The 24,438-nt window shown below is 39.5% G+C and overlaps 1 protein-coding gene across 5 annotated transcripts in view; it reads left to right on the forward strand.

The window, feature by feature from the left end:
- The window catches only part of ATP8A2 (ATPase phospholipid transporting 8A2), a 324,912-nt gene that overhangs the window by 47,928 nt on the left and 252,546 nt on the right, over nt 1–24,438 (forward strand). For all 5 annotated transcript variants that reach the window (XM_035326034.1, XM_035326038.1, XM_035326047.1 and 2 more), the window contains 14 exons: nt 851–950; nt 1,528–1,626; nt 2,498–2,543; nt 3,980–4,020; nt 5,797–5,870; nt 8,800–8,869; nt 10,986–11,113; nt 12,126–12,237; nt 13,037–13,202; nt 15,461–15,588; nt 16,656–16,733; nt 18,339–18,427; nt 19,164–19,208; nt 20,722–20,797. In XM_035326034.1, the coding sequence (XP_035181925.1) occupies nt 851–950; nt 1,528–1,626; nt 2,498–2,543; nt 3,980–4,020; nt 5,797–5,870; nt 8,800–8,869; nt 10,986–11,113; nt 12,126–12,237; nt 13,037–13,202; nt 15,461–15,588; nt 16,656–16,733; nt 18,339–18,427; nt 19,164–19,208; nt 20,722–20,797 (1,252 nt within the window). The remainder of the gene's footprint in view (nt 1–850; nt 951–1,527; nt 1,627–2,497; nt 2,544–3,979; nt 4,021–5,796; nt 5,871–8,799; nt 8,870–10,985; nt 11,114–12,125; nt 12,238–13,036; nt 13,203–15,460; nt 15,589–16,655; nt 16,734–18,338; nt 18,428–19,163; nt 19,209–20,721; nt 20,798–24,438) is intronic.

The following is a 24,438-nucleotide window of genomic DNA, read 5'->3' on the forward strand; positions in this document are numbered from 1 at the left end:
CATGCTGCAGAACCTATGTCAAGAAAGCAGGTAGATCACAGAAGTGCGTGCTGCAAGGGTTTACATAAAATATTCTTGATCTCTTCTAATAAGTTTTTGGGAATTTGACAACTTGGATGTGGCTTATATAACTCATTTAAAAATTCAGTGGTTAAACTTTTTTTGCCATCTTGGGCACTCTTCCTGAAATTGTAGTCATGCTTTCTGTAACAGCCATAGCTGGGTTGGATGTGAGGAGGGTGAGTAACTGCATAGCTTAGAGACCAGTTAGTGCAGTGTACTTTTCTTTTACCTTTTTTTTTTTAAAAAAAACGGTTACAAACCACTACCTGTGGAAAAAAGCTTATTCTGAAAAAGTGTGTATTATTATTATAGAATATTGTTCTTATCTGAACTTAGGATGGTTCTGAGCTAGGAAAAGAGGCAGTTCAAAAATAGCACTGCAGAATTTCTCATTGTAATGTTGTTTAACTCTGTCTACCCCAATATTACAATCCAGGTTATGATGGGGGTAAGCACTCAGGTGCTTTAATCTGAACTAAGAGGCTGCCTCTTCATGGTACAGGAGTTTGGATAGATAGCAAGTTATACGATGGTTCTTCCAGTAATAAAGCTTCTACTGATTAAAGGGGGACTGTCAGCCTTCTGGCTTTGTGTGATACCTCTTGTTCTGTACTGTTCTTTCTTAAAACACAGACAACTTCATTCCTTCATTTTCTATACTTGTCTTTACTGTATGAGCATTAAACCATTTTTTAAACAACGTTTTTAGAAGCCTACTTGAAATTTTGTCATAATCCCTGTATGATGTTCAGATAAAGTCCTAAAATCTAAATCTTTTAACCTGCAGCACAGCCAAGTACAGCGTGGTGACTTTTCTACCTCGATTCCTGTATGAGCAGATAAGAAAAGCTGCAAATGCATTCTTCCTCTTCATTGCCTTACTGCAGGTATAGTTTTATTGTTTTACTGAACTTCTGCTGCATTACAGTTATTAAATAATTTGAATCCTCATGCTTGTATGTTCTAAACGTATATTAAATAGTAATATTAAGGAGGTATGTACTTAATAGTTGACATTAGAGGGTACTATAGATATTATTTCAACATAATTCTGAAAATCAAGATAGCTATATTAATAGTAAGTGAAAACAAGTAGCATCACAAAATATCGAGTTATTGACCGTACTGGAAATAACACGTGTGGATTCTTGTGAAACTGCTGGTTGTTTAGAGTCCAGGTATTCACTTTTAATCAGTGATAAGCATCAGTTGAATGCTTTCCTTGTTAAGTCAAGAGAAACAAAGTAAAAGGCCTGCACAACAACTTTGTCATCTAATTTAATAGTAGTAGTTTCTTCAGATCTGCTGAGAGCTTAGGCTAGTTTGTCTTCTGAATTTGGATGTCAATCACACAGAAAGAAGAATGTAAGCTCTACCATCGCTCTGCTAATTGCATAAAATGATAAATTTACTGTAAACTTATTTTTAACATAGAATGGATTTCTCTTTTCCCTCTGTTCACAGCAAATTCCAGATGTCTCTCCAACAGGAAGATATACCACCTTGGTGCCATTGCTATTTATTTTAACTATTGCTGGCATCAAAGAGATCATAGAAGACTATGTGAGTATGGATTATGATATGGGGAATCTGTGCTAACAACAAAAGTGGTGCTTCAAAAAGACATAAAATGCCATAAAGCTGTGCATCTCTAAGTCGATTCAAATGCTGAACGATGGCAAAGTACTATTTAATTTTCAAAGATGCTGACTCTGCTAGAATTTGTGTAGCACGCTGAGATAAATTAAGTGTTTTCTGTTACAGCTAAATGGCAATCAAGGAAGCTGTGTGGAAGCAACTTAGTGAAAACTGGATACTTCTTCAAACTTGCTTACTAGTGCTTTCGTTAGAAAGGCCTGGCTAGAAAGCCAGTGTTAATTTATTGGTGCTGTAGAGTTCTGACAGATATGTGACCTGTTTAGTTGGTTTTAAAGTCTTGAGATTAAAAATAAATAAAAATAGTAAAAATAAATAATCCACTTCATCATAAAGCAAACTGTTGTGGATAAAATCTGTGTTAAGTTCCTTAGATACTCTTGATAATAGGCTCTTTTTGCTTTTCAAAATTCTGATGAATAACGTAGAAAATAGTTTAAACACGTAACATGTATACCCCAACTGTCATCTAAATACACTGTTGCTCACTACTACTTTTGCTTTTTTCCTCTCCAAAAAAACAGTTTCGGAGACTTAAGTTTTCTGCTATTGATCCAGGTTTGGGTCTGATTTTCAACATGTTGACTGTTGTCTCAAGTCACGCTATTTTCTTTTATAAACTATTTGGATTTAGATGATCAATGTGGCTTTTCTCAAAACTATCACACAGGCAAAAAGGACCTGGTGTATCCTCTTGTAGTCTGTCCTGTTTCTAGCTCTAATAGTTTCAGAATCTAATGAAATGTAACGAGGCATAATGAAATGTTTTTCCTTGCAGAAAAGGCATAAGGCAGACAGTGCAGTGAATAAAAAGAAAACAGTAGGTAAGACTAAATTTTAAATATTTGAAGTGCAAATACTGAATACCAGAACACGTCATGTTATTAAAAAACAATGCTGTTGCTTAAACTGTCATAGTGGTAGTGAGTGAATGTCTTTTTGGACTAGGTGTGTTAGCACCAAACCTTACACAGTGTTTTTAGATTGATGCTGACAGTGTCACACTTGGGGGTGAGAAGTCGGGGGATGAAGCTTTCAGAATTTAAAAGCTGATACAACTTAAGGGTTGCCCAAAGATAGACAGTTCTCAGACCCTTCATGAAAACCAAGTGATTTTCTCCCCCTCCAGAACACTGCCCTGACTGTTCAAAACCCACTGAGGCTGTAAAAGTTTGTCAGTGGATTTTTTTTTTTTTTTGAAATGGCATAGCCTGGGTTGGACAGCTCAGGCTGTATCTGGGAGAATTGTACCTTCTGCGGACTTTGTGTGCTCTTCAAATGAGCTACGTCTGTGAATTGCATAGGACTGAGGAGAAAATTGTTTGCACCTCAAATAGAGGGGCCAGGCTCTTCAACCTTCATCTGTTGCACACTGCATTTCTGAAGCTCTTATTAAAACTGTCCACAGCTGCTTTCAGTGAAGGGTTTGGTCTTATTTAGGCATACATGATGTGCTCAGAACTGGGCTGGCCGTGGTTACCTGACAATGGCTGGGCATATATAAATATATTTGACACTACTGCTTAGGTTGGGTTGGTATAAAGTACATGTAGGAGTACCTGAAGAACTTCTGGGTGGACAGTGTTACCAAATAGATGATCAGTGAGTGTGTTAAGACACCATAGGACCTGGGCACTACAGAAGCCAAGGCCGGTTTCAGTTCCTTGCTCCCCCTTCAAGCCCCTCACCCCCATCCCTTTCAGCTTTGACACTTAGGATTCTGTCAAAGCTGATCTTTGCTTTTTGGTAGGATTTTGGGTCTGCTTGACACTAAAGTCTAAGCCCTGTATGGTGAAATGAGAGGGTAGTGAGGCTAGGTGGATCAGAGTGGAAATGGAGTGAAATACAGGGGGGTAGGTGAGAAACAAAGCAAACAAAAAAAGACTCATATGGTGAAGATACTTCCTAGTACTGATTAACAATGAGCAGTGGTGCCCTTTTATTTAAGGAGTGAGTAATGATGTCCACCTTCTGCAGATGAAATGCATAGAAGAAATCAGGCCACCAACTATTTTCTATCAGGCCATAAGTGATTGCATACAAATGTTAGGAGAATCCTCCTTTTTTTATTTTTATTTTTTGTCCCTGATGCACGTGTCTACAGCTTTGGACAAAATATGGTCCAAACTTCTGAGAAGTATTTTTCTGATTTGTGTGCTAGTTCTCACTCCAGTCAATGTTCCCTGCCATTGCTCTAGTTTTTGAAATTTCTCTGTGTGTTGGTTATTTATTCTGATCTAACTGTAAATTCTCTTTCCAGTTCTAAGAAATGGGATGTGGCAGAACATTATATGGAAAGAGGTAAATACAATTAGGGGCAGGAGAAGGTGTTCAAGAACTTTTGCTGGAATAAAGAGGCCTAGAGTTAACATGCCTTGCGTGAGAATTCCCTGTGACCTGGGGTGGGAGGGATCCTCTAAGCTGCAATAATGAAAATTGCCACGAGCAAGGCACCGAGTACCAGCCTCAAATTTTAGTACTAGGTTTCAGGCAGATGCTGATGAACTGTTTTAAGTATTCTTGCTTGATAGTTAATACCCTCCTGAGTATCAATAGTATTTTGTTCTCTGTCCGTGTCTAGAAGAGGAACTTTCACTGCAATGTTGTACTTCTCAGAGAAGTCTATCAGGCTTATGTTGATATCTGTGCTCAAAAGTTCTGATGTTTGGAGACTAATTAGTAAGGTGTTTGCTCAAGTAAGGAAGAGAAGCCCTGCAGCACGCTGAATGCGGGTTGTGCGAAGCCCTGTTCCGGGGCCTGCTGAGATGGATTGTTAGAGCTTGCTGAAATCCTTCAGCACGCAGTGATCTAACTGTGGCTCTTAATTCCTTTTAAAGACAAAATTAGCTCTGTTAACTAATAAAGGACACTAAGGAAAAAAGTACAGTCTTTTATAACCTCTGGGAAATAAGACCTACCGCAGGAGACCTAAATGCAATCCTGCGGAAGTGTTAGACTATAACAGAACTAACCTAAAGATTACTGGGGATTTTGAGGCCTCATGGTAGTGTTTGTTTATGCTGTTTGATGCCCTGTTTATAATGAGGATACTGAATGCAACGATAATAGTTGAAGCTGAGCCTGCAATCTGTGAATGTTCCTTCCCCTTCCCCCTTATTTATACCCTTTGTCTTCTCGAGCACTTCCCGAATTGGCCTGTGTCTTGCACCTGCATATTGTCCAGGCTTGCCTATGTTGTTAGAGATTAACTGTTTTGTGCTATCAACATTTTTACTCTAAGACAGACTTCTGATATTTTTTGTGCTGAAATAAAAGGAAACTCGTTTTCAGTGGGATCCAGACAGGACTAATGACTTTCCCTGTTCAAACATGCCATCTGTTTCAGTTTTAATAAATTAATGTGTTCAAGTATTTTAGGCCCATTTCAGGCTGCTGGCAATACATGGGGTGCTCAACAGTCTGATATGCTTCAGGTGGTCCTGCCTTACTGTCTTGAGAGTTGTATGGGACTTCGCTTGTAAGAAGGACCGAGGATGTGTGACACCTTTTACAGGTGCTGGGAACTGTTAGGTATTTAAACTTTGCAAATCTCAAGTGCCCGTAGGCCAGGACAGAATCAGCTGGTACCATCTATCTGTAGAGACAATGCGTCTTGCTAGGGACTAATACAAGCAGTGTCTTGTGCATTACTTAGGTGCATGAATGGAGAAAAACTAAGGAATGCTTTTTAGGTAAAAAAGAAAATGGAGAAATCTCTCTGTGGGTTAGATAAGACTGTACTTAAAGGAAAACTTAAATTTGGATAATAGATGGACTATAGGATAAAACAATCACTTTTTCTACAAATAAGCCACGGAATTTTACACTATCCAATTGAGCATATATTTATTTTTCTCTATAAAGAATACCTTACTTAGCCTTCAGAAAAGGGAAGGTTTTGGTACTAGATTTCCAAATTTGCAGTGAAAAGTAGTCTGACTTCTAGTAGCACTGTCTGTAGTTGTTTTGTGCATGATGTTCTTTTGGGTGAAGGAAAATAACAAACTAACATTCCAGACGAGCATACTGTTTGTTTTTCTCTTCCATGCTTCTGTACTCCTGCCCCTGATTCACCAGGTAGCAGTAGGCGATATTGTGAAGGTCACCAATGGGCAGCATCTTCCAGCAGACATGATCATTATATCTTCCAGGTATCCTGAATGGGTGTGGAAATGTCTGATGAACTGAGGTGCAGAGGACTCTAAACTCTGTATTTGCTAGTAATAAAAACAGACATCAGATGACACTACGTCTTCTCCACATCTAAAATCAAACTTCAACAATGTCAAAACATGCTTTACTAGGCAATTACTTTCTTTAGCATTGCCGAGAAGTTCTTAAGAAAGAAGGCTTCTTAAAGACTTGGTAGTATTACATACTTGTAATACACCAAGTGTATCACTGAGTTTGGAAGATGGAAGATCCGTTGCACAAGCTTGATGTAGGTAATTTTTCTATGGCCTTCTGAGGACCCATCCATTTAATCAAGGAAACTTCAGTTTTCTTCCAGTTAATTCCATCGAATTTCCAGCATGTTTTCTTGCCCTTCAGGAAAGATTTCTTCTAATGCTATTCAAACAGTAATTTCAAAAGGCCCAGCTGGCATCTAAATAACTAGCCAGCAGAATAGGTTTTGGGCTTCATTCATATGCTCGTTGTCTTCGGGCCATCCATGTGTTGCATCATCCCTAGTGTGGCAGCAACAGCAAAATGAGTACTTCTCATTTCCCCTTGTGGGATATGGGACAACTTACTTTAAACAGATATGGTGAAAAATGGAGGCTGGTTGGTGATTCATGGAAGCATTTGGTTCATATTCAGCTTGTATATTTTGTTGGACAACTTAAGGGGACAGTCAATGCCACTATTCACACAGGCAAGTGAGATTTGAACATGAGACACTAGTGCAGTTTGTGGTCTTTCTTTTTTTTTTTTTTTTTTTTTTTTTCCAAGTAGAGACAGACACCTTGCTTTCATGATTTTCTTCTGTCCACACAAATGCTTTTCAACAGAGATAACTACAGGTTGCTCTGGTCTCCCCCTTATCGTGTCATTATCTGATAGAGCAAAAAGTCACTCTCTTTTTTTTTTTTTTTCCTAAGTCCCCTTTTTAAGTACTGAAAAGCTGCAAATTTCATGTGATCAAGGATAGAGGTATCTTCATTTTACAATATTCTATTTAAAAACAAAACAAAACATTTCTTATAATGAGCAATTGTCAACCTTCACATGCAGTTAATTAGGCTACTCTTCAACATAAATAACTGGTTCAGTATTGAGAAATACTTCTTCTGCTAGAACTTTTAAAATTTATTATACTAAGTACTTTATTATACTTTAATTTATTATACTTATTAATTTATTATACTAAAAAACAACAACAGCAAAAAAACACTCCTTTCTGATTTATACTTTAACTTGCATGGGTTAGCTTTTTGTTCTACATTATTCTACTAACCTGTTACCGTTGCTAATCCTATAACTGAAGATTTAAACCCGAAGTATTTTGATTTTAGGAGATGCTTTGCTTGAAATAAATAGCAGTTTCTACGGCAGTTCTGCTATTCAATTGGTTTTACTTCCATGACTCTTTTAAATGACAATGTTAAGTGTCCTCAGTTCACCAGAAGGCATTGCATGCTCTGAACGGGTGGGAGTTTCTTGCTTGTGTGTGTTGACTTTGTCTGAACTGAATGTTGGAGTTGAAAGAGATGATTGCTTGTTATCTTGATTCTTTTTTTTTGCTTCATAGAAGAAAGGTGACATCGAAGTTCACATACAGAATAACTTTACGTGAAGCAAAAATGAAGTGATTTGAATCCAAAGAAAGCTTTGTATGGAAACACTTCTACATTTCTGTGAAAATACAAGCAATTGCCTTGTAAGAGTTCTCCCTCAGGAGTTAACCACTTCAGTTGTAGTGGATAAACAGTTTCTAACAAGTACAATTGCAATCAAATTTAACTTTCACTATAACTTTGGTGGGTTTGGGTTCAGGTTGATCTTACAGGAGGAGGTAAAGAACAATTTCTGCACCTTTCTTCTTGAAGAAACTATAAATGGAGAGAAAAATCTAGCTGCTTATTGTGTTATATGTGTACCTGTCCATTTCTTAACAAAACCTTTCCTAAGGAGTCTTTGCTGATGCTTCTGCTAATTATGTGTAATGGGTTACTTTAGAAAGCGAGTAGCAACATTTCAAGAGTATGAATGGTGATGTGCTGAAGGAGCATATCATTTGGGTCCAGGTATGAAACTGATGTTCCCTAACAGCCTAAGAAGACAGTGGTAAAGACCGTTTTGGTGGTGCCACAGAGAGGTTTAAAATCTTAAGCAATATGTCAGGAAATAATTGGTGTTAGGTAGCACTGTAATAAGTAATGTTGTTCTATGTAGAGATTTTCCACTTTAGATATAGGTAAGACCTCGACAAACAGCAAATCTGCACAACGCTGAGGAAGATTTTTTGCCACTTTTGGTAAGGAAATAAATACCTCTACAAGATGCAGATCACAGCCCTCGGTTTCAATCTTATCACACCTTTTCTGATTTTTTAAAAGAGGAGGAAATAAACACTGCTTAGCAGTGACTTCAGGTGTACTTCCAGAAGTTTCTCACCTTTAAGGTGGTCCTGTGGCCACAACCTTTAGTATGCATGGTTCTCAGACAAAACTCAATAGTAGAGGGCACTACCCTCTTCATCCCGTTGGGTGCCCACTTCTTGCACTTTTCATTATTTAGCATTTCATTTATCCATAGCTCTTGCAATCTGAAGCAATATTATGGACTACAGTGTAGAATATTTTTCAGGCATCTAAGTTAATCGTGATTTATAAAATTCTTTATAACCTGATTTAGACCTGTCTTTCTGTATAATTTCATGCATTAGAGCATTCATATTCAAAGGCATTTCTGAAAAATACGTGCTTTTAGCTGGCTCTTTCATGGCTGTATGCCACGAGTATTGCTTTTTCTCTTCTACAGTGTGTTGAAGACGTATCATGGACCACTTCACTGCAAAAGTAGTATATAAAAAGTAATTAATTTTCAATATTGACAATCTTGTTGTGCTCCTTACAGTGAACCTCAAGCCATGTGCTATATTGAAACAGCTAATCTTGATGGGGAGACAAATCTTAAAATACGACAGGTAAAACTAAATGAACTTTGCTGTTTTTCCTCTAGGTACTAGCATTAGCTGCAAGGCAGACTAGCTTGCATGACAGCAATACTTGTACTGTTTTAAATAAATAAAATAAAGCAAGACAATAAAATATGCATCTCTTTCCAGGTTGCTGTAAGCCTTTTTTCTGACAGATAGAAACCCAAGCAATAATGTTTCATGTACAAGTCCAAAGAACTAATCCAGAGGAAGCTGGGAGCATAAGCCTGCAAAGAGGAATCAAGCAGAACTTGGCTGTGTTTTGCTTGAGGTGCAGGGAGTACTTTTACCAATCTTACTGCTTGCTAATCATAGCAGTGACTTCTGTCAGAATAATGTAAAATGCTCCCAATACTTAGATTTTTTCCCTCTGTCTCTTTGAGTCAAGCATATCTCTAATCCTGAGGTGTTCAGGGTTCATTCTTAGACACATAGGGCATTGTAGCTGGGATAAGCCTGGCATAGGTTTTCTGCTGGATGGTTTGTACTGAGAATGAATTGTAGATCTTGTGTTCATGTTTATTGGAGATGCAAAAGCTACAGAGCTATCATTACAAACTAGAAACTGTGAACATATTATGTATCTGCTCTCTACTCCCTTGCCAAATGAGATCTGCTGACCTATCTTTTGGAATGGACATTCAGGTAGTGATGGAGTCTTATCTATTGGTGCCTTTTTGCTTTCCCTAAGCCATGATAATTTTTCCCCAAAGGTGAAGTTTTTAGGTAAAAGGATTTTGCGAATACAGTGATGGCTTTTTTTTTTTTTTTTTGAGTTTAAACTTTTTTTTTTTTGACTTTTCTCCATTTCTGGAGAGATGGTGAAAGTCTTTCAGACTAAAGCAGAGAGTAACACCGCTAGTGCTCTGAAACTCTGAGAGTGAAATACGAAGCTAATTGTGCCCATTGATGGATGAGTTTTTTTTATCAAGTAACTATTTGATAACACTAATCTTACTGGGAAACCCAGGCATTTCTTACTAATTTAATATAAAGAACTTCAGCAAGAGGAAAAGGCTTGCACTTGTGGTTAGAGATGCAATTTATGCTGTCACATGTGCCAGTCTGTTGCTTCTCCCTCTGGAGTGCTCAAAGGAACCTCTTATTATGCTTCAGTTAACTTCTTCCCTGTTTGCGGTAAGTAGTGGAGTTAAGTTTGATATTTCTAGTTTTGTTGAAGGAATCTTTTTCATTATGGTATTTAGAAATAGTTCAGAATCTCTTTGCCGTCTTTCCCAGAGTTAGGAAAAATGAGTTTGGATTAGGATTTTGATACACTGATACAGATACGGTGTATATATATCTACAAGTAATATTTTAAAAGCTGTACACATGCTTGTTTACTACACTTGAGGAAACATGATTTCCTGTTCTGGGTCAGCCTGATAGGTCAGATATGGGTTCTTGTCAGATTTTATTTGCTTCTGGGCGTGTGCTTAAAATATAAAAATAAGATTGTAGAGGGTTTCTTCTTAAAGCCTTGTTGTAACTTGCAGTGCTGTAGTCAGATTCTGGCAACAGAAACTTAAGAATGGATCGCCCTTAGCAAGTGGAGGTAATCAGATGGAAAGCAGTAGAGTTTTGTGAGTGCAGTCTCTGAGATGGAGTGGCAGTGTGTTAGGTTATAGTTGAATAGTGGGTTTGTAATTAACCTTGAGAAAGATCAGAGTACACTGGCTGTAGTGAGCTAGGAGAGACTGCACTTAAGAGGGAGTGTATTTAGCAGCAGTAATACATCAGCAGAGCTATACTTTGAGAGAAACGCCAAGCTTGTTCATGCTGCTTGTATCCTACTTCCTCCTGCACGTGTGAACATCATGCTTTGTGGATGTGAATTTCCTCTTCATCACAGAGATAGTGTAGGCTTTTTGGTAGAGGGATATAAGACAATGCTATATAAGCAAGCTCACGTGTGTCCCTAATAAATAGTTAAGTCTTGCAGAAAAGTTACTGATTATTCATCTAAAAACAAACACAAAATGAAAAAACCCTAGAGTCAAGCAAATTTGTTATCTGAATTATTGGAAGAAATGACTTTTTTTTTTTCCTAGTTTGCTTTCTAATTATTTTTTGACAAGAACCTCACTTGGATTGGTCTGTGCAGGGCTTGTCTCAAACTGCTAGTCTCCAGTCAAGAGAAGAACTGATGAAAGTATCTGGAAGGATAGAATGCGAAGGGCCGAACCGCCATCTCTACGACTTCACCGGGAACTTGCGCTTAGATGGTCAAAGGTACCAGCTTAAAAACAGAGCCATAAACTCATTTGGTTGGGAGAAATAGTTCCTGCATGCTTCTCATCTCCAACATTGATTATATGCCTGTTTTGGGTGGGGTGGGCATAAGACAAACAGCATTTGTGAGTCAGAGCGTCTGCCAGTGTAAGATGACATAGTTCTGCCTTTCTGTGGAGTCTTCTGCTTTTTAAGTGAGACTTCTTTGGAATCAGCTCTTCTTTTAGTCTAAAGAGACACTTAAAAAGAGCAGAGGAAATGGTTATATTTTTAGGGGTGTCCTGCTACAGGAGACATGGAGAGGAAACTGGAACCCTTTACCTTCCAGCAGGAGCCAAAGGCTGTACCAAGTTGAGATATATGCAGAAAATGATTCCAGCATTTGGAGTCTTATCAGCATGACTTGGATCTGTTGCAACTCTTGAAACAAAAGAACTGAGAATATACATTCAATACTACAAGTAATAGGACTTGAAGAGTCAGCAGGAGTGTACAGGTTTTGTCTTGCTGTACTTGTTTTCCTGCACCAAAACTATACTGCTTGGGCGAGTAAGCTGAATAGTGCCAGATGCAAAAATAGTGTCGGATCACTTCCTTCTCTCTTGAAAACATCTCATGGGTAATGCAGTTTTACCAAAATGTTTCTTAAATGACATGTGTAAGGCTATAGTGTGCTTTGAATGGATTGTCTGTTTGCAAGTGTGCTGCTTCTCTGTCATGGGTGTGAGACTTTGGCTAATAAAGTGAAGCACAGAGTAGGCTTAGAGCTGCCTCAAGTTCTGGGCAGTTACAGCAGCTCCCTTGAATCACCCACCTTCTGCTGTGCTTAGGATTTCAAAACAGCACTGAAAATGGTGTGTTGCATGGATAATGTAAGATTGTGGGCAATATAAGTTCTTAAAAATACTTTTTTTTTTTTCTTATTTTGAAGAGGGGGGAGTAGTGCTGAAAGGCTAACAGTTTCCTGAGAGCGTTGTCCAGAATTGAGAGATGCATACTTCTTGCTTTGCAGCCCCGTTCCTGTTGGTCCAGACCAGGTCTTGCTAAGAGGTGCACAGCTGAGGAACACTCAATGGGTCCTGGGTATTGTCGTGTATACAGGACATGATACAAAACTCATGCAGGTATACCTTTAAAGATTTGGAGCGTGTTCTAGAAGATGATGTTCTTCTTGGTATTCTGCCTGTATTCAGACTTGAATTTATGACGTGGTTTGACTCATACCTGTTTAAATAGAATGTGAGGAGTACAAGGATGCTATTGTACTTAAAGTTGTATGTGCATAAAAACTTAGGGAGGTGTGTGTCTCAAAACACTTCATTGTGTCAGCAAAACTAACTGTATTATATCTTATAATGTTAGCTATGCAGCATTTAAAACTGAGGTTTAGCTACTGAGGAGATGGTAAAGACTACCTACAATTTTAGCACTTGGAGATAGTTAGGTTAGGACTACAGTTTGTAATGCCTAAATGAATCACCATCCTTGGGGGTGTTCAAGGAAAGGTTGGACGTGGTGCTCAGGGACATGGTTTAGTGGGTGACAGTGGTGGTAGGGGGATGGTTGGACCAGATGATCTTGGAGGTCTTGTCCAACGTTAATGATTCTATGATGGGGAGTGCTTGGAGAGTCCAGAAACATGTATGTGCTGTTCACCTTTGACCATCAATGGCATGTACAGCAAGGAGAGATGTGTACTAGACCTTTAGAACTGAATGTTTCTCTTGTCCAGTCTTCTGTCAATTTAGCAGTCATTAGGAGTATTGGCTGCTGTTAGGACCTTGTTGGCCTTTGCATACAATATCGAGCCACATAGAGTTGAAGCAATGAGTTCTGTAATGGGCTCTAAAAATGAAGAATGAATTTGCTTTTGCTACTTGTTACTGTTCAAGATGTTACCAGACTCTTTCTGCTGCTCTTCAGAATTCAACCAAAGCACCTCTGAAGAGATCAAATGTGGAGAAAGTAACCAACGTGCAGATCCTGGTTTTGTTCTGTATTCTTCTGGTCATGGCCCTTGTGAGCTCTGTAGGTGCCTTACTATGGAACAGAACACACGGCAAGGTCGTCTGGTACCTTGGCTCCAACAGTGAGTATGTTGGCAGTGTGCTCAGAATGTATCCCGAATGTATAAAATAAGAAAGGGAGAAAGAAAGACACCTAAGAAACAAAGCCTCTTGCTAACTTTTGATGGCCCAATTATTTTTATTATTATATTTTTTTAGAATGGACTGATGTAAGTTAACTTGCCAGTGAGGCTTCTGTTAATGAAGCATTTGAAAGGTTAGGTAACTGTCAGTGGGTTGCCACCCAGGGAGCAGGAAAGAATCAGAAGAGTGGCAAGAGTGGTGATTGCTGTTGAGGTTCTTTCAGCTCTGCGGAGGTACCGTGCATCTGCATTTCCACAGAATTTGGTTTTAGAGTGGGTCATTGCATATCATGCCTGTACGTATCATGTACATGACTACAGGGTAGCAGATAATCAGATGGATGGTACTAAATTAGACTTGATGCTTGTATACAGAATAAAAGGTCTTGTCTGGCTGTGTTGTTTCCTGATTTTCCATTAGATATGCTAATCTGTCTTAGAGATGTGAAATGTATGCTAAATCTTGTGATTTTGTATTCACTGGGTATTTTGGCTTCAGAGTTGCTTTGGCTTCTGACTTCCGTCATTAGTAATGAGAAAACTGATTGCTTAACGTGTTTGAAGGGGTTTATTTGTTTACACTCATACTCCTTGAATTTATTAATTCTGCTATCAAAGATGGGCCTTATGCAAATGCCTAGCAAAGAAATAGAGCGCTGCCCATTAGACTTCGGTCTTGGGGGTTGTATTATCCGGGTATAAAACGTATTGTACAAACACCTTGAGGTGTAAATCTGAAACCAGTTCTCACTGCAAATTGTCTTTTGGGTGGTGATGGTAAAAACAGACGGCAAAAGTTTAGGAGTTTAAAACAAAATGCAATTATGATAGTAATGGGGGAAAAAGAACTTCTATAGGAAGAACATGGAAGTGCCTCGTACTTCGCTCTGATTTTTGGTAGTTGTAATGTCTTCTGGTAGCAGTATCAGTGACTCCAAGTTTCTTCCCTATCCTCCACCCTGCTTTTTAACGAGGAAGTTTAAATTTGTGTCTTCAATTGTCAGAAGGAAAAGATGAATGAAATAAACTCTTGAACTTGTACTAATATGAAACAGATGCAGCCTTTAATGAGGTATGAGGCAGTAGTTTGTATAGATGCTTTCCTATGAACTGAATACACAATTTCCATCATTTCTGTAACTGTGGGAAACGCTTTCTTTAGGCAGATAGGTAAACCTGGAATCTTTTTTAAATGTCTGATTTCTGTAGGGGCTGTATTAGGAAGAGTATTTTCCAGTCAGCTGTGCTTCTGTTCTTTGTGTTAACTGAGCAAAGCTACGGAATTCATGTGTGTTCATGCTTGGAGGTGCCTGAGTCCAAACTACAACGCTTTGGCTTTTATCTCCTAATTTGCTCCACTGCCTTCATCCCAAGTAATTTGTAACTCTGAAAACCCCTTAGTTATGGGCTGTGACCCTATTGCACTGGGTGCTCTGCTGATTGAATTGGTTCCCTAAGCTTCAGAGCCAGATGCAAGCACTTAGACTATGTGCGTAAAGAGGCTGTGGTTGGCACCATGGACAGGAGATGCTGCCCTGTGTCTCTGCTGAACCACCTCTGTTCCTGTCTGCTGTTCATAAACATTTTCCCTTCCCTTTAGGGCCAACATCGTCACTTACTAACAGGTCTTCTACTTAAGCCGGATGCCTCAGTTTGCTCACTCGGTGTCTGAAGTCATTTTGTTTGCTTATTTCTTTAGTGTGAGTGACTTCGCAAGTCTGCTGATGCTGACAACTTTCAGAACAAATTTTATTCTTTGCTCTGTTTTTAAGTCATTGTTTCTGAAGGGTGAAGTTATGTTACTAGTGCTATTGGTGGCTCTTAATTGGGGGTAGTTGACACATCGGGTAAATCACTAACTTTGGGTTATGGTGTGGAACATCATACATCTTGCCATCTGTTCAGCAAAAAATATTCAGCAAGTGTTCTGATCTCTAATGCCTATCCGCGCCAATCTTGCTCTTCTTCACCTGACATGGTATGCTGTGTCTCCAGGCACGTGTTCTATGAGTGTTTTTATATATATAATATTTAAATCCATGTTGAAAAGGCCTTTTTGCTAAGCCTGAACACAATTGCTGGTTATTTTAGTGCTACAAGATATGATCAGGGCAACTACAGAAAAAGATGATTGCCCCTATACTGTGCCACTTAGACTTCTGCCTTCTGTATGATGTCATATGTCTTTCGGTCCACAGAAATGCTGTCTGTCAACTTTGGATACAATCTGCTGACATTTATAATCTTGTACAACAACCTTATTCCAATCAGTCTTCTGGTGACCTTGGAAGTTGTCAAATTTACTCAGGCTCTTTTTATAAATTGGGTAAGTAGCAAGGCTGGATGTATTAACATCACTTTGGCAATTAAAAACATGAAATCTTTACCAGACTTTCTGGTGAGTTCCTGATGCAACTTCTGGGAAAGGCAGGGAGAAGTTCAGAAGATCTGATTTGTGCTCTGTTCACTAAGGAAGAACAAGATTTGGTTGTAGGAAGCTCTCCTGTACAAATTATTGCCTTCATATATTTTGGTCTTTCAAGATGGGAGAAGTTGTTCAGCAGACTCATTCATGGTTGGTAAATAGCTTTTGAAAACTCCTTGGCACCCTGTAGCTTCTCTTGGCCACAGCAGAAGGAACAACTAAACTTGTTTGTGCTTTTTTTAAACCCTGAGGCTGGTAGTCAGGTCCACCATGGTATGAGTCGTGATGTTTCTCTGAGGAGATGAGTTGGTGGTGCCTTATGTTACAAAATGGTGATACCTCTGTTCAGGCAAGCTCCGACTTCAAAGTGTTTCTCTTTGCTTATGTACTGAAAATACTTCAGTGATGTCTCTTAAGCTGAACTGTAACAAGTGGAAGAGAAACATTCCTGGTCTTGGTATGCATTAATGCTTGGACTTTCAGTAAAGTTAGAGGTTCCTCTAAAATGCAAGTATATAAGCTGTAGTTTGTGTGTGTTCTCTGAACTGCTTATAGCAGCTATTTTGTTTACCCTTCCAATTAAATACAGTAATCAAGAGTTGATTTTGCTAAGTCACTAATTGTCTCTTTAATCAGGGGTTGGAGTAAATTGTATTGTTCCTGTAACTTCAGGCCTATATTTAGAGTGGCCTGTTAGAACTTCTTCCCATTGTATTTGATTCTTAAGCTAGGGGTGCAATGAAGAAAAGACCAAGCTACCATTCATTGAGTCAGACTTTTCTCATGTTTATGCAGCAGGGAGGTACCCAGTGGAAAGGAAGCACTGCTAATTGGCACGATATGCTGTTTGTCAGAACTTCCGCCAGTGGAGTTCAGTCAGTCAAGCCAAGTTGGAGCTGAACGCAAGAAGACTGGAGACATCAGTGTTTAATTTGCTTAGCATGGGTCTAACTTTGCTCTCATTTCAGGACATAGATATGTACTATCCTGAGACAGACACACCTGCAATGGCCAGAACCTCAAACCTTAATGAGGAACTTGGGCAGGTAAGAAAAGTCTTTGGTATGTATAATGTTGTTCTGTGACTGGGGAAGATGGAAGGTGTGAATGAATGCTGTGAACTGTGCTGTATTCTGTTGCGCTGTGGCTCAGGTTAATAGAACTTCTTTACTTTTGTTAGTCCAGGTCTTACTGGTATGAGACATCATAGGATAAATTCAAGGTCATAAAAGCAATTATAAGCCTGGAGACTCTTTTTTTTTTTTTTTTTTTTTTTTCTGCCTTTGCTCTAATATGACTTTGTCATTGAACTGTGTGTAACAAAAGAAGATGTACAGGACTGAGCTTGGCTGAAGAGCAGGCCAGAATAGCCTTAGCCTTTCTTAGTTCTTTGTGATTCTGACTGCCGAACAAGAAATGCAAGTCAAAAAAGATGCAGTTTTAATTTTAATTCACATTGTGCTCCTTGACAAGCATTTCCATTTTCTTCTCATGTAATTATTGTTGTAATTAACTTGTAGTTGTAAGATACTGCAAATACTGCACAATTCTGCAAGTGAGGCTTTCAAAATGGGAGGGTTTCCCAAAACAAGGCTACTGCAGAACAGAACTTTGCCATTGAAGTGTTGCAGTACCACTGAGAAATGCTACCTTTTTTCTGTGACCACCAAAATTGTAAGTGTGTAACTGAGCCACATGAACTTTGAAGTTCCTGTGTACTTCATCTTACGTATGTATGTATGCAAAATACATAATTATTGTGTCCAGCTTGGCAGGACAACTGTCAGTATCCGTGCTGTTGAATTAGATGGGGCTTTTCTTTAGGACTGTTAAAATCTGATTTGCATTTGTGCTGCTTCGTTGTGAAGTTACTACTATAATTTGAAGGTTTCTTTTTGCCTGAAATTAATTATATGATATGGTGTAACATATCTAGTTGATTCTTAAGGTGTTTTCAGAAATAGCTTACCACTGATTCCTTGCAGGTAGACTGAATTTTTGGATTTGTTAATTGAACTGCTTGATCAGATGTATTTTAAGACTTTGATATATGTCAGAATTAGTAATAACTCTAGTTCCTCAGATTTTGGAGGACTTTGACTTCTGGCTTGCACAGCTGATGATGGCTGTTCATCTCTGACTTCAGGACTGGCTCATGGATAACAGAGAAAGCTTATGTTTGCCTGTGAAATACCACTCTGATATTCCTTGCAGAGTAGTGTTTGTGGGTGTGGGGGAGAAAAACACATGGTGATCTTTAGAAAACAGAATTTCTCCAGTGTTAAACTCTAGCAGTTCTTCAAGAACATGAAAAACTATTTAATTCAATTTCAGTCTTTCTGTACGATGTTAATACAGCTGAAAATAGTGTAAGCCAGTACATCCATACACTGGAGCCTTGGCAATTGATACCTACTTCTTGGGCATTGATTCGTTTACACATAAATAAGAAATAATGCCATTAGTTTTCCTGATGGATTTTTGTTTAGCTCTGGTACAACAAACCAAGGTGTAATATACCTCCACTGGCCAATAGTATGATATTTCTGGGTCTTATGTCACTTCCAAAATTTTCATGAGACTTAATGTGTTTTCTGCTTGTTTCAGTTTTTGTTACTTTGCAAGTTAAAATTAGACTTCTTTTCTTCCAGGTAAAATACCTGTTTTCTGATAAAACAGGTACTCTGACATGTAATATCATGAACTTCAAGAAGTGCAGTATTGCTGGAGTGACGTATGGGTAGGTATGCCTTTAGAAACTCTATAGCTAAATATGTGCATGTTGATGATACATACTTTAATATCAGAACAGGATTAGAACATTCTGTTCAGTTTACATTGTAGCATATCTTACAGTCACAATTTAAAGCTTTCATTTTTATGTCCTGCAACCAAAACTAAAATGCAGAGCTGGAGAATAATTCACATGAAAAGAGAAATCTTTTTAGCTTCCTAACTTGTCTGATTGTAATTTAAACTAAACCAGAAGCACTAAATTTCTGACACTTCCCAGAGGGAAGAAGGTGAAGCCTAAAGACAGCAATCGTCAGTCATGCTCAAATAACCAGGATTTCACTACAGCAATATAACTGTAATTGTAGTTGTCAAAAAGCAAGAGTTGAATATTCCATGCACAGGAGGGATGTGCACTTCAACTGTTTTTGTTCTGTTTTTATCAGAAGGACCCCTTTGTGTCACACCGGTATTTCATAGCACTTGGCTTTTTGACTCTCCAGTACTGTATCATTTGCTAAATTTTAAAAGACTAGTCTTAATATCTCCATGCAAATTAGCCTTTGAGTTTCATAGTAGCTAAGTCAGATACCTCATAAGGTAGAGAACTTGATTCAAGTGTTAGAACAGCTGAACCCATGGTTCCAGTGTTTATATGTATGATGACTCACTGATCTGCCTTCTATCTACTTCTAGTTTGCAAAGTGGAATAAATGTTCTTTTTTCTTCCTCCTACTCCTCAGTCACTTTCCAGAGTTGGAAAGAGAACGCTCATCAGAAGACTTCAGGTAAATATATTTGAAGATATTTTATTCTGAATAGACGACCTATGTAAACAGACTGCTTTCAAATTTGAAACAGCAAAAAGCCCAAGGGAACAATGTGTTTGTGTAGAGGCTCCTACTGGAAGAGCGTTTTATGCAGAGCTTGTGGGTGGTGACACAGCTTCTTTGCACAGAGGAAAGATGATTGGAGAAGGGAAGGTGGGGGATACACAGTGGCTGGGCTGGCTTGGATGCATGCTAATGCAGTGCTTATTTATAATTGCCAACAACCAAGTTACAAGGTAAGAGTAACCTTTACAATCAGTCTCTCAAGCTGAGTGTATTGTTAATCCTTGGCATCACTAAGTTCAAAGCTGACAAGGAAAAGAAAATGAACTTCTTTATTAAAATACTGTGTTTTAATAAATAAACTGGGCAAGTGCTAGATGTAGCAATGTCTCATGTCATTTACTCTGAGGGTGGTGAGGCCCTGGCACAGGTTGCCCAGAGAAGCTGTGGATGCCCCATCCCTGGAGGTGCTCAAGGCCAGGCTGGATGGGGCTTTGAGCAAACTGGTCTGGTGGGAGGTGTCCCTGCCCATGGCAGAGGAGTGGTATTGGGTGGGCTTTAAGGTCCTTTCTAACCCAAACCATCCTGTGATTCGATGTCATGAGAAGCACTCTTTACTCAGATTTAAGGAATACAGGTGAAGAGTCTCTACCACTCCGCTGACTGGAGTGAAAATCTAAACAGAAGTGTTATGCAGGACGTGTTACTGTACCGTGTTCAGCTTAACAGGAAGGGGGAAAGAGTCAGAGAGGGCTGATGTGACTTAGAATATAGAATATGGTTAAGTGAGTTCCCATCAAAGAAACATGTAGACACTGAGTACTGTTGGAAACTACCTGATGAGCTCTTAAACTTCTCTAGTGATTCTGCTAATTTTTGTGTTCACCTTTTAGGAAGAAGGGGATATGCTATGTTGTTACTTCTGCTGAGATGGAATTTCTTTGAATGCCTCTGTTCCATTATGCTGCAGCTTTCTTCATTGCCATCTTTTCTCTCCTTTGTGCTTCCTTATGCTTCCTCTTCTGTTGAAGAGTTTCTTCCAGATAGTAATTTGGAGTACTTGGCCTTAAAATCCTCCAGGGATCAATTTAAAACAAAACTCACTGACTGGAGAGGAAGCCTAGGGATATTGATCTTTGGCCTATCTTGATTTCAAGTTGACTTTATTTATGTGTTTTAAGAACATATAAAAGCTGTTCCTGCTACATCTGTCCTAGGAAGTGTGCTGACACTTGAATCTTGAAATGCACTTCTAAGCATAACTGTTCTAGGCCTCTTGTTGGTGTTCTGAAGAAACTATTGCTCATTTTAAGCATTTTTTTGTGTTAGTCATATGATTTTTTTTCACAATACTTACAAGGACAGTGGATATTGATTTTAGTGTTGTCTCCAACATTATAGATCAAGTAATAGATGATTAAGAATGGAAATGCTGACATTGTTATATTTGTCTTGTCTTGCTCCACAGCCAGCTACCTCCTTCCACCAGTGAGTCATGTGAATTTGATGACCCAAGACTGCTGCAAAACATTGAAAATGACCATGTAAGTCCAGTTCTTGAATGTCAAGTGTCTCTTGAATGCCCTGTTAGTGGTCTGTCTGGAACTGACTGCTCAACAAATCTGCTTGGGTGATCGCTTGCTCTACAGGTGCGCCATAAAACAGATGAAAGCAGAGGTAAATAGGAAACAAAATAGTTTCCTCCAACCCTTTCCTGACCACTTGGCTTACTACTGAACTGAAGAAACAATGACACTGAATATGAGTGCTAGCTAGAAAATAGCTTTGTGTACAGTAGCATATGGAAGATGGTGCCTTGTAGGAGTTGATGTTAGAAACCATAAACCTTTAAAAGAAAAATCACAGAATAGTCTAGGTTGGAAGAGACCTCCAAGATCACTGAGTCCAACCTCCGACCTAATGCTAACAAGTCCTCCACTAAACCATATCCCTAAGCTCTACATCTAAACGTCTTTTAAAGACCTCCAGGGATGGTGACTCAACCACTTCCCTGGGCAGCCTATTCCAGTGACTAACAACCCGTTCAGTAAAGAAGTTCTTCCTGACATCCAACCTAAACCTCCCCTGGCGCAACTTTAGCCCATTCCCCCTCGTCCTGTCACCAGGCACGTGGGAGAACAGACCAACCCCCACCTCGCTACAGCCTCCCTTCAGGTACCTGTGCAATAAGGTGCAATAGTGCAATAAGGTCACCCCTGAGCCTCCTCTTCTCCAGGCTGAACAAGCCCAGCTCCCTCAGCCACTCCTCATAAGCCTTGTTCTCCAGACCCTTCACCAGCTTCGTAGCCCTTCTCTGGACTCGCTCGAGCACCTCCATGTCCTTCTTGTAGCGAGGGGCCCAAAACTGAACGCAGTACTCGAGGTGCAGCCTCACCAGAGCCGAGTACAGGGGGACAATCACTTCCCTGGACCTGCTGGCCACACTGTTTCTTATGTAAGCCAGGATGCTGCTGGCCTTCTTGGCCGCCTGAGCAAATGACTTATTTTCAACTTTGATTTGAAGACTGTTCAAACATCCTTCCTGCTAAACTTCCTGTTAAAATACCATTTTTAACGATGCTCCAAGGCATTACAATGTGGTTCTGTTGAGACCTGCTTCAAATACTGCAAATGATGGAAATTATGGAAAGGATGTAAGAAATGAAGGCTCAATTGCAACCTTAACCTTGCAATGGCTGAGACTTCAAGTGATGGTTAATTTCAGCCTGATTGTGTCCGAAAGGGCTATCCTTAGTCCTTAGGACTCTCAATTCCATTCTTACTCAGAAAATGTGCACCTACGAGGCATCTGACTGGACACATGGCACTTCACATCGCTTGCATTAAAACAAAACAAAACAAAACACAACCATTCTAGTCTGCAGAAGTTGTCCCACAGTAGGGGATGTGGACATTGCTAGTGCAAGCTCAAGTGGCTAACTTGGTTAGCTGACTGTTCGTGTTAAACTGTAACTTCTGTAAAAGGGCTGGTGAAGTTTAGTATGAGCATCTGAAATAAAGCTACAACATACAGTTAAAAGCTTTGCTTTCTGCTTTGCTTTACAGTACTCAACTTGAAATGCAACAGGACGCAGATGTCTGAAGGAATATTTAATTACTGTGCATTGCAGTATATTCCTCAAGGTGACTGAGCCTGAAGATGGCTCTTGTTATCTGACCTTCAGGAAGATGGCCCTCTCAGGATAATGTAGTGGTTTCCTGCATGGCTTTTGCAATCATCTGCACCAGAAAGACTTTGCAGTGCAGATCAGCAGATCGCTTGCAGCCAAGATGTGGGTTACCTTCTGTTCCTGTGTTCCATTTGTTAATATGTAGCTACAGTTAGGGTTTATGGTAGTTGCACATTCCAAGTTCTGCATTAAAGGCTTCTGATTTGGGTGCAGGCTACAGGTAATGTATGCCTGGGCTCTTACTCACTAGCTGTTGCTTTTAGGGGTCTAAAGAAAAGCCATCTTGTGTGTTGCTTGACTGTACTGGGGAGATGGATGCCGCCCACTGACAAGTGATGATTTGGCACAAGACCTAAAAAAAAAAGTGGTGTGTGCAGTTCTTGCATTCTTATAAAATCCAGGTCTTTCTGTCAAACTGCATCAATGATGTGAGGGCTGGACTACAGGATAGTGGGAGAGTGAATGCTCACATATTTCTAGCCCTTTGCTTTATGGCAGTGTACAGATTGTCTCCTTCTACATACATCTCTTTAGCGTCTTAGTTTTCATAGCTAGTTGATACATGCAGATGCTATTTGAATTTGTGTGACAGTCTTCAGACATTTAGGGAACTGAGGTAATGAAATGGATCTTCTAATGCAAGCAGCCCTGTGGGGTCTGCTGCTGCTCTACTCAGCTGGGCAACGAATTCCCTTTAAACATTTGCCTTTTTGCAGATGGAGCTGTCAGTGCGATATCTTCCACAAACACTCAATAACTGCTCACTGCTCTGGTCTTGAAGATTGTATTTTTTTCAATCCACTTGCATGTGTTAGTTCAGAGCTGTCTTGGTGCCAAGTAATTTTCTTTCCAAGTCAAAAATAAAAATATAATGTATTACTCCTCCTCGTGAGACTGTCTTCCATCTGGTAGGAAGATTTTGAGCATCGTGCAGCACCTCTAAGTTTCATAGCTCTATTTGGCCACAGCTTTATAAGGCCTGATTGATGGCCAAGTCCACTCTCGACTAATAGTGGAAGAGTTATTGCCCTGTAGCGAAGTGCTCCAAGGAAAAATAACTTCTGGAAAAGGTGTGGAGGTTCTTGGTTTCTCTGGGCTTTCAGTGTAAAAGAAAGTACCTAGGTCTGTCTGCCTGTGCCTTTTTAGTAGCAGCTTCTGTTGGATGGATGAACTGTGTGACAGCGCCAGGAATATGATGCTGCCTTGTTTCTATAGGGAAAATGCTGTAAGCTACTAGAGTAAGAAAAGAGCAAGTATTTCCAAGGACTTAAAAGGATGCTTGGTGATTAAGCAACACATTTTTTATCTTAGTGCTTGAGCTGCACACACACTGAGAGTAGAGATGCACGATTTCTACCACCCCCTCCCCCTTCCCCCCTTTTCATCTGCATGTGAGGAGTGCAGGGAAGATGGTCAAGAAGCAAAGAGTAATAACCTTGGATCTTGTCCTAGTCTCCTCTGTCGCCCTGGATTCTTTCCTAACTTCTGCTAATTCCAGTTCTCATCTCAGCTCTCTTCTCTGGCCCCCAAATTACCACTTGGACAAGAAGCAAGCTGATGGAATAGCTACATATGCATGAATTCATTCAGTGAGTATGTGTGATGAGTAGTTGAGCAGTTGGCCAGGCAGAACAGATAACCCCTGTCGGGCCTTTGCTTCAGTAAAAGTGTTCATTTCCAGACATCTCCAATGTCTGCTTAATTCTATGAGGTGTGTGGGAACCGAGGCTTTTAGTCCATCAGACTTGGTTGAAGTTGCCACTGTAGTAAGATGATTCTTATTTCCTTAGGAAAGGAGAACAAGAAAAACATACCGCTACTTACTGGGATGAAAAACTAGAATTTAAAATACCGTAGGAATCTCACCATTCAGGTGGTTAAAACCTGTGGGAGGCTTTAATTCAGCAAGTAACTGTTGCCTGTAAAACTGTCCGAATGCATCATTTTGCAGCTCACAAATGGTTGTCGCTTGGCAAGAAGTACTTTTCACTCAG

The sequence above is a fragment of the Oxyura jamaicensis genome, chromosome 1, assembly GCF_011077185.1.
Source record: "Oxyura jamaicensis isolate SHBP4307 breed ruddy duck chromosome 1, BPBGC_Ojam_1.0, whole genome shotgun sequence".
Taxonomy (NCBI): domain Eukaryota; kingdom Metazoa; phylum Chordata; class Aves; order Anseriformes; family Anatidae; genus Oxyura; species Oxyura jamaicensis.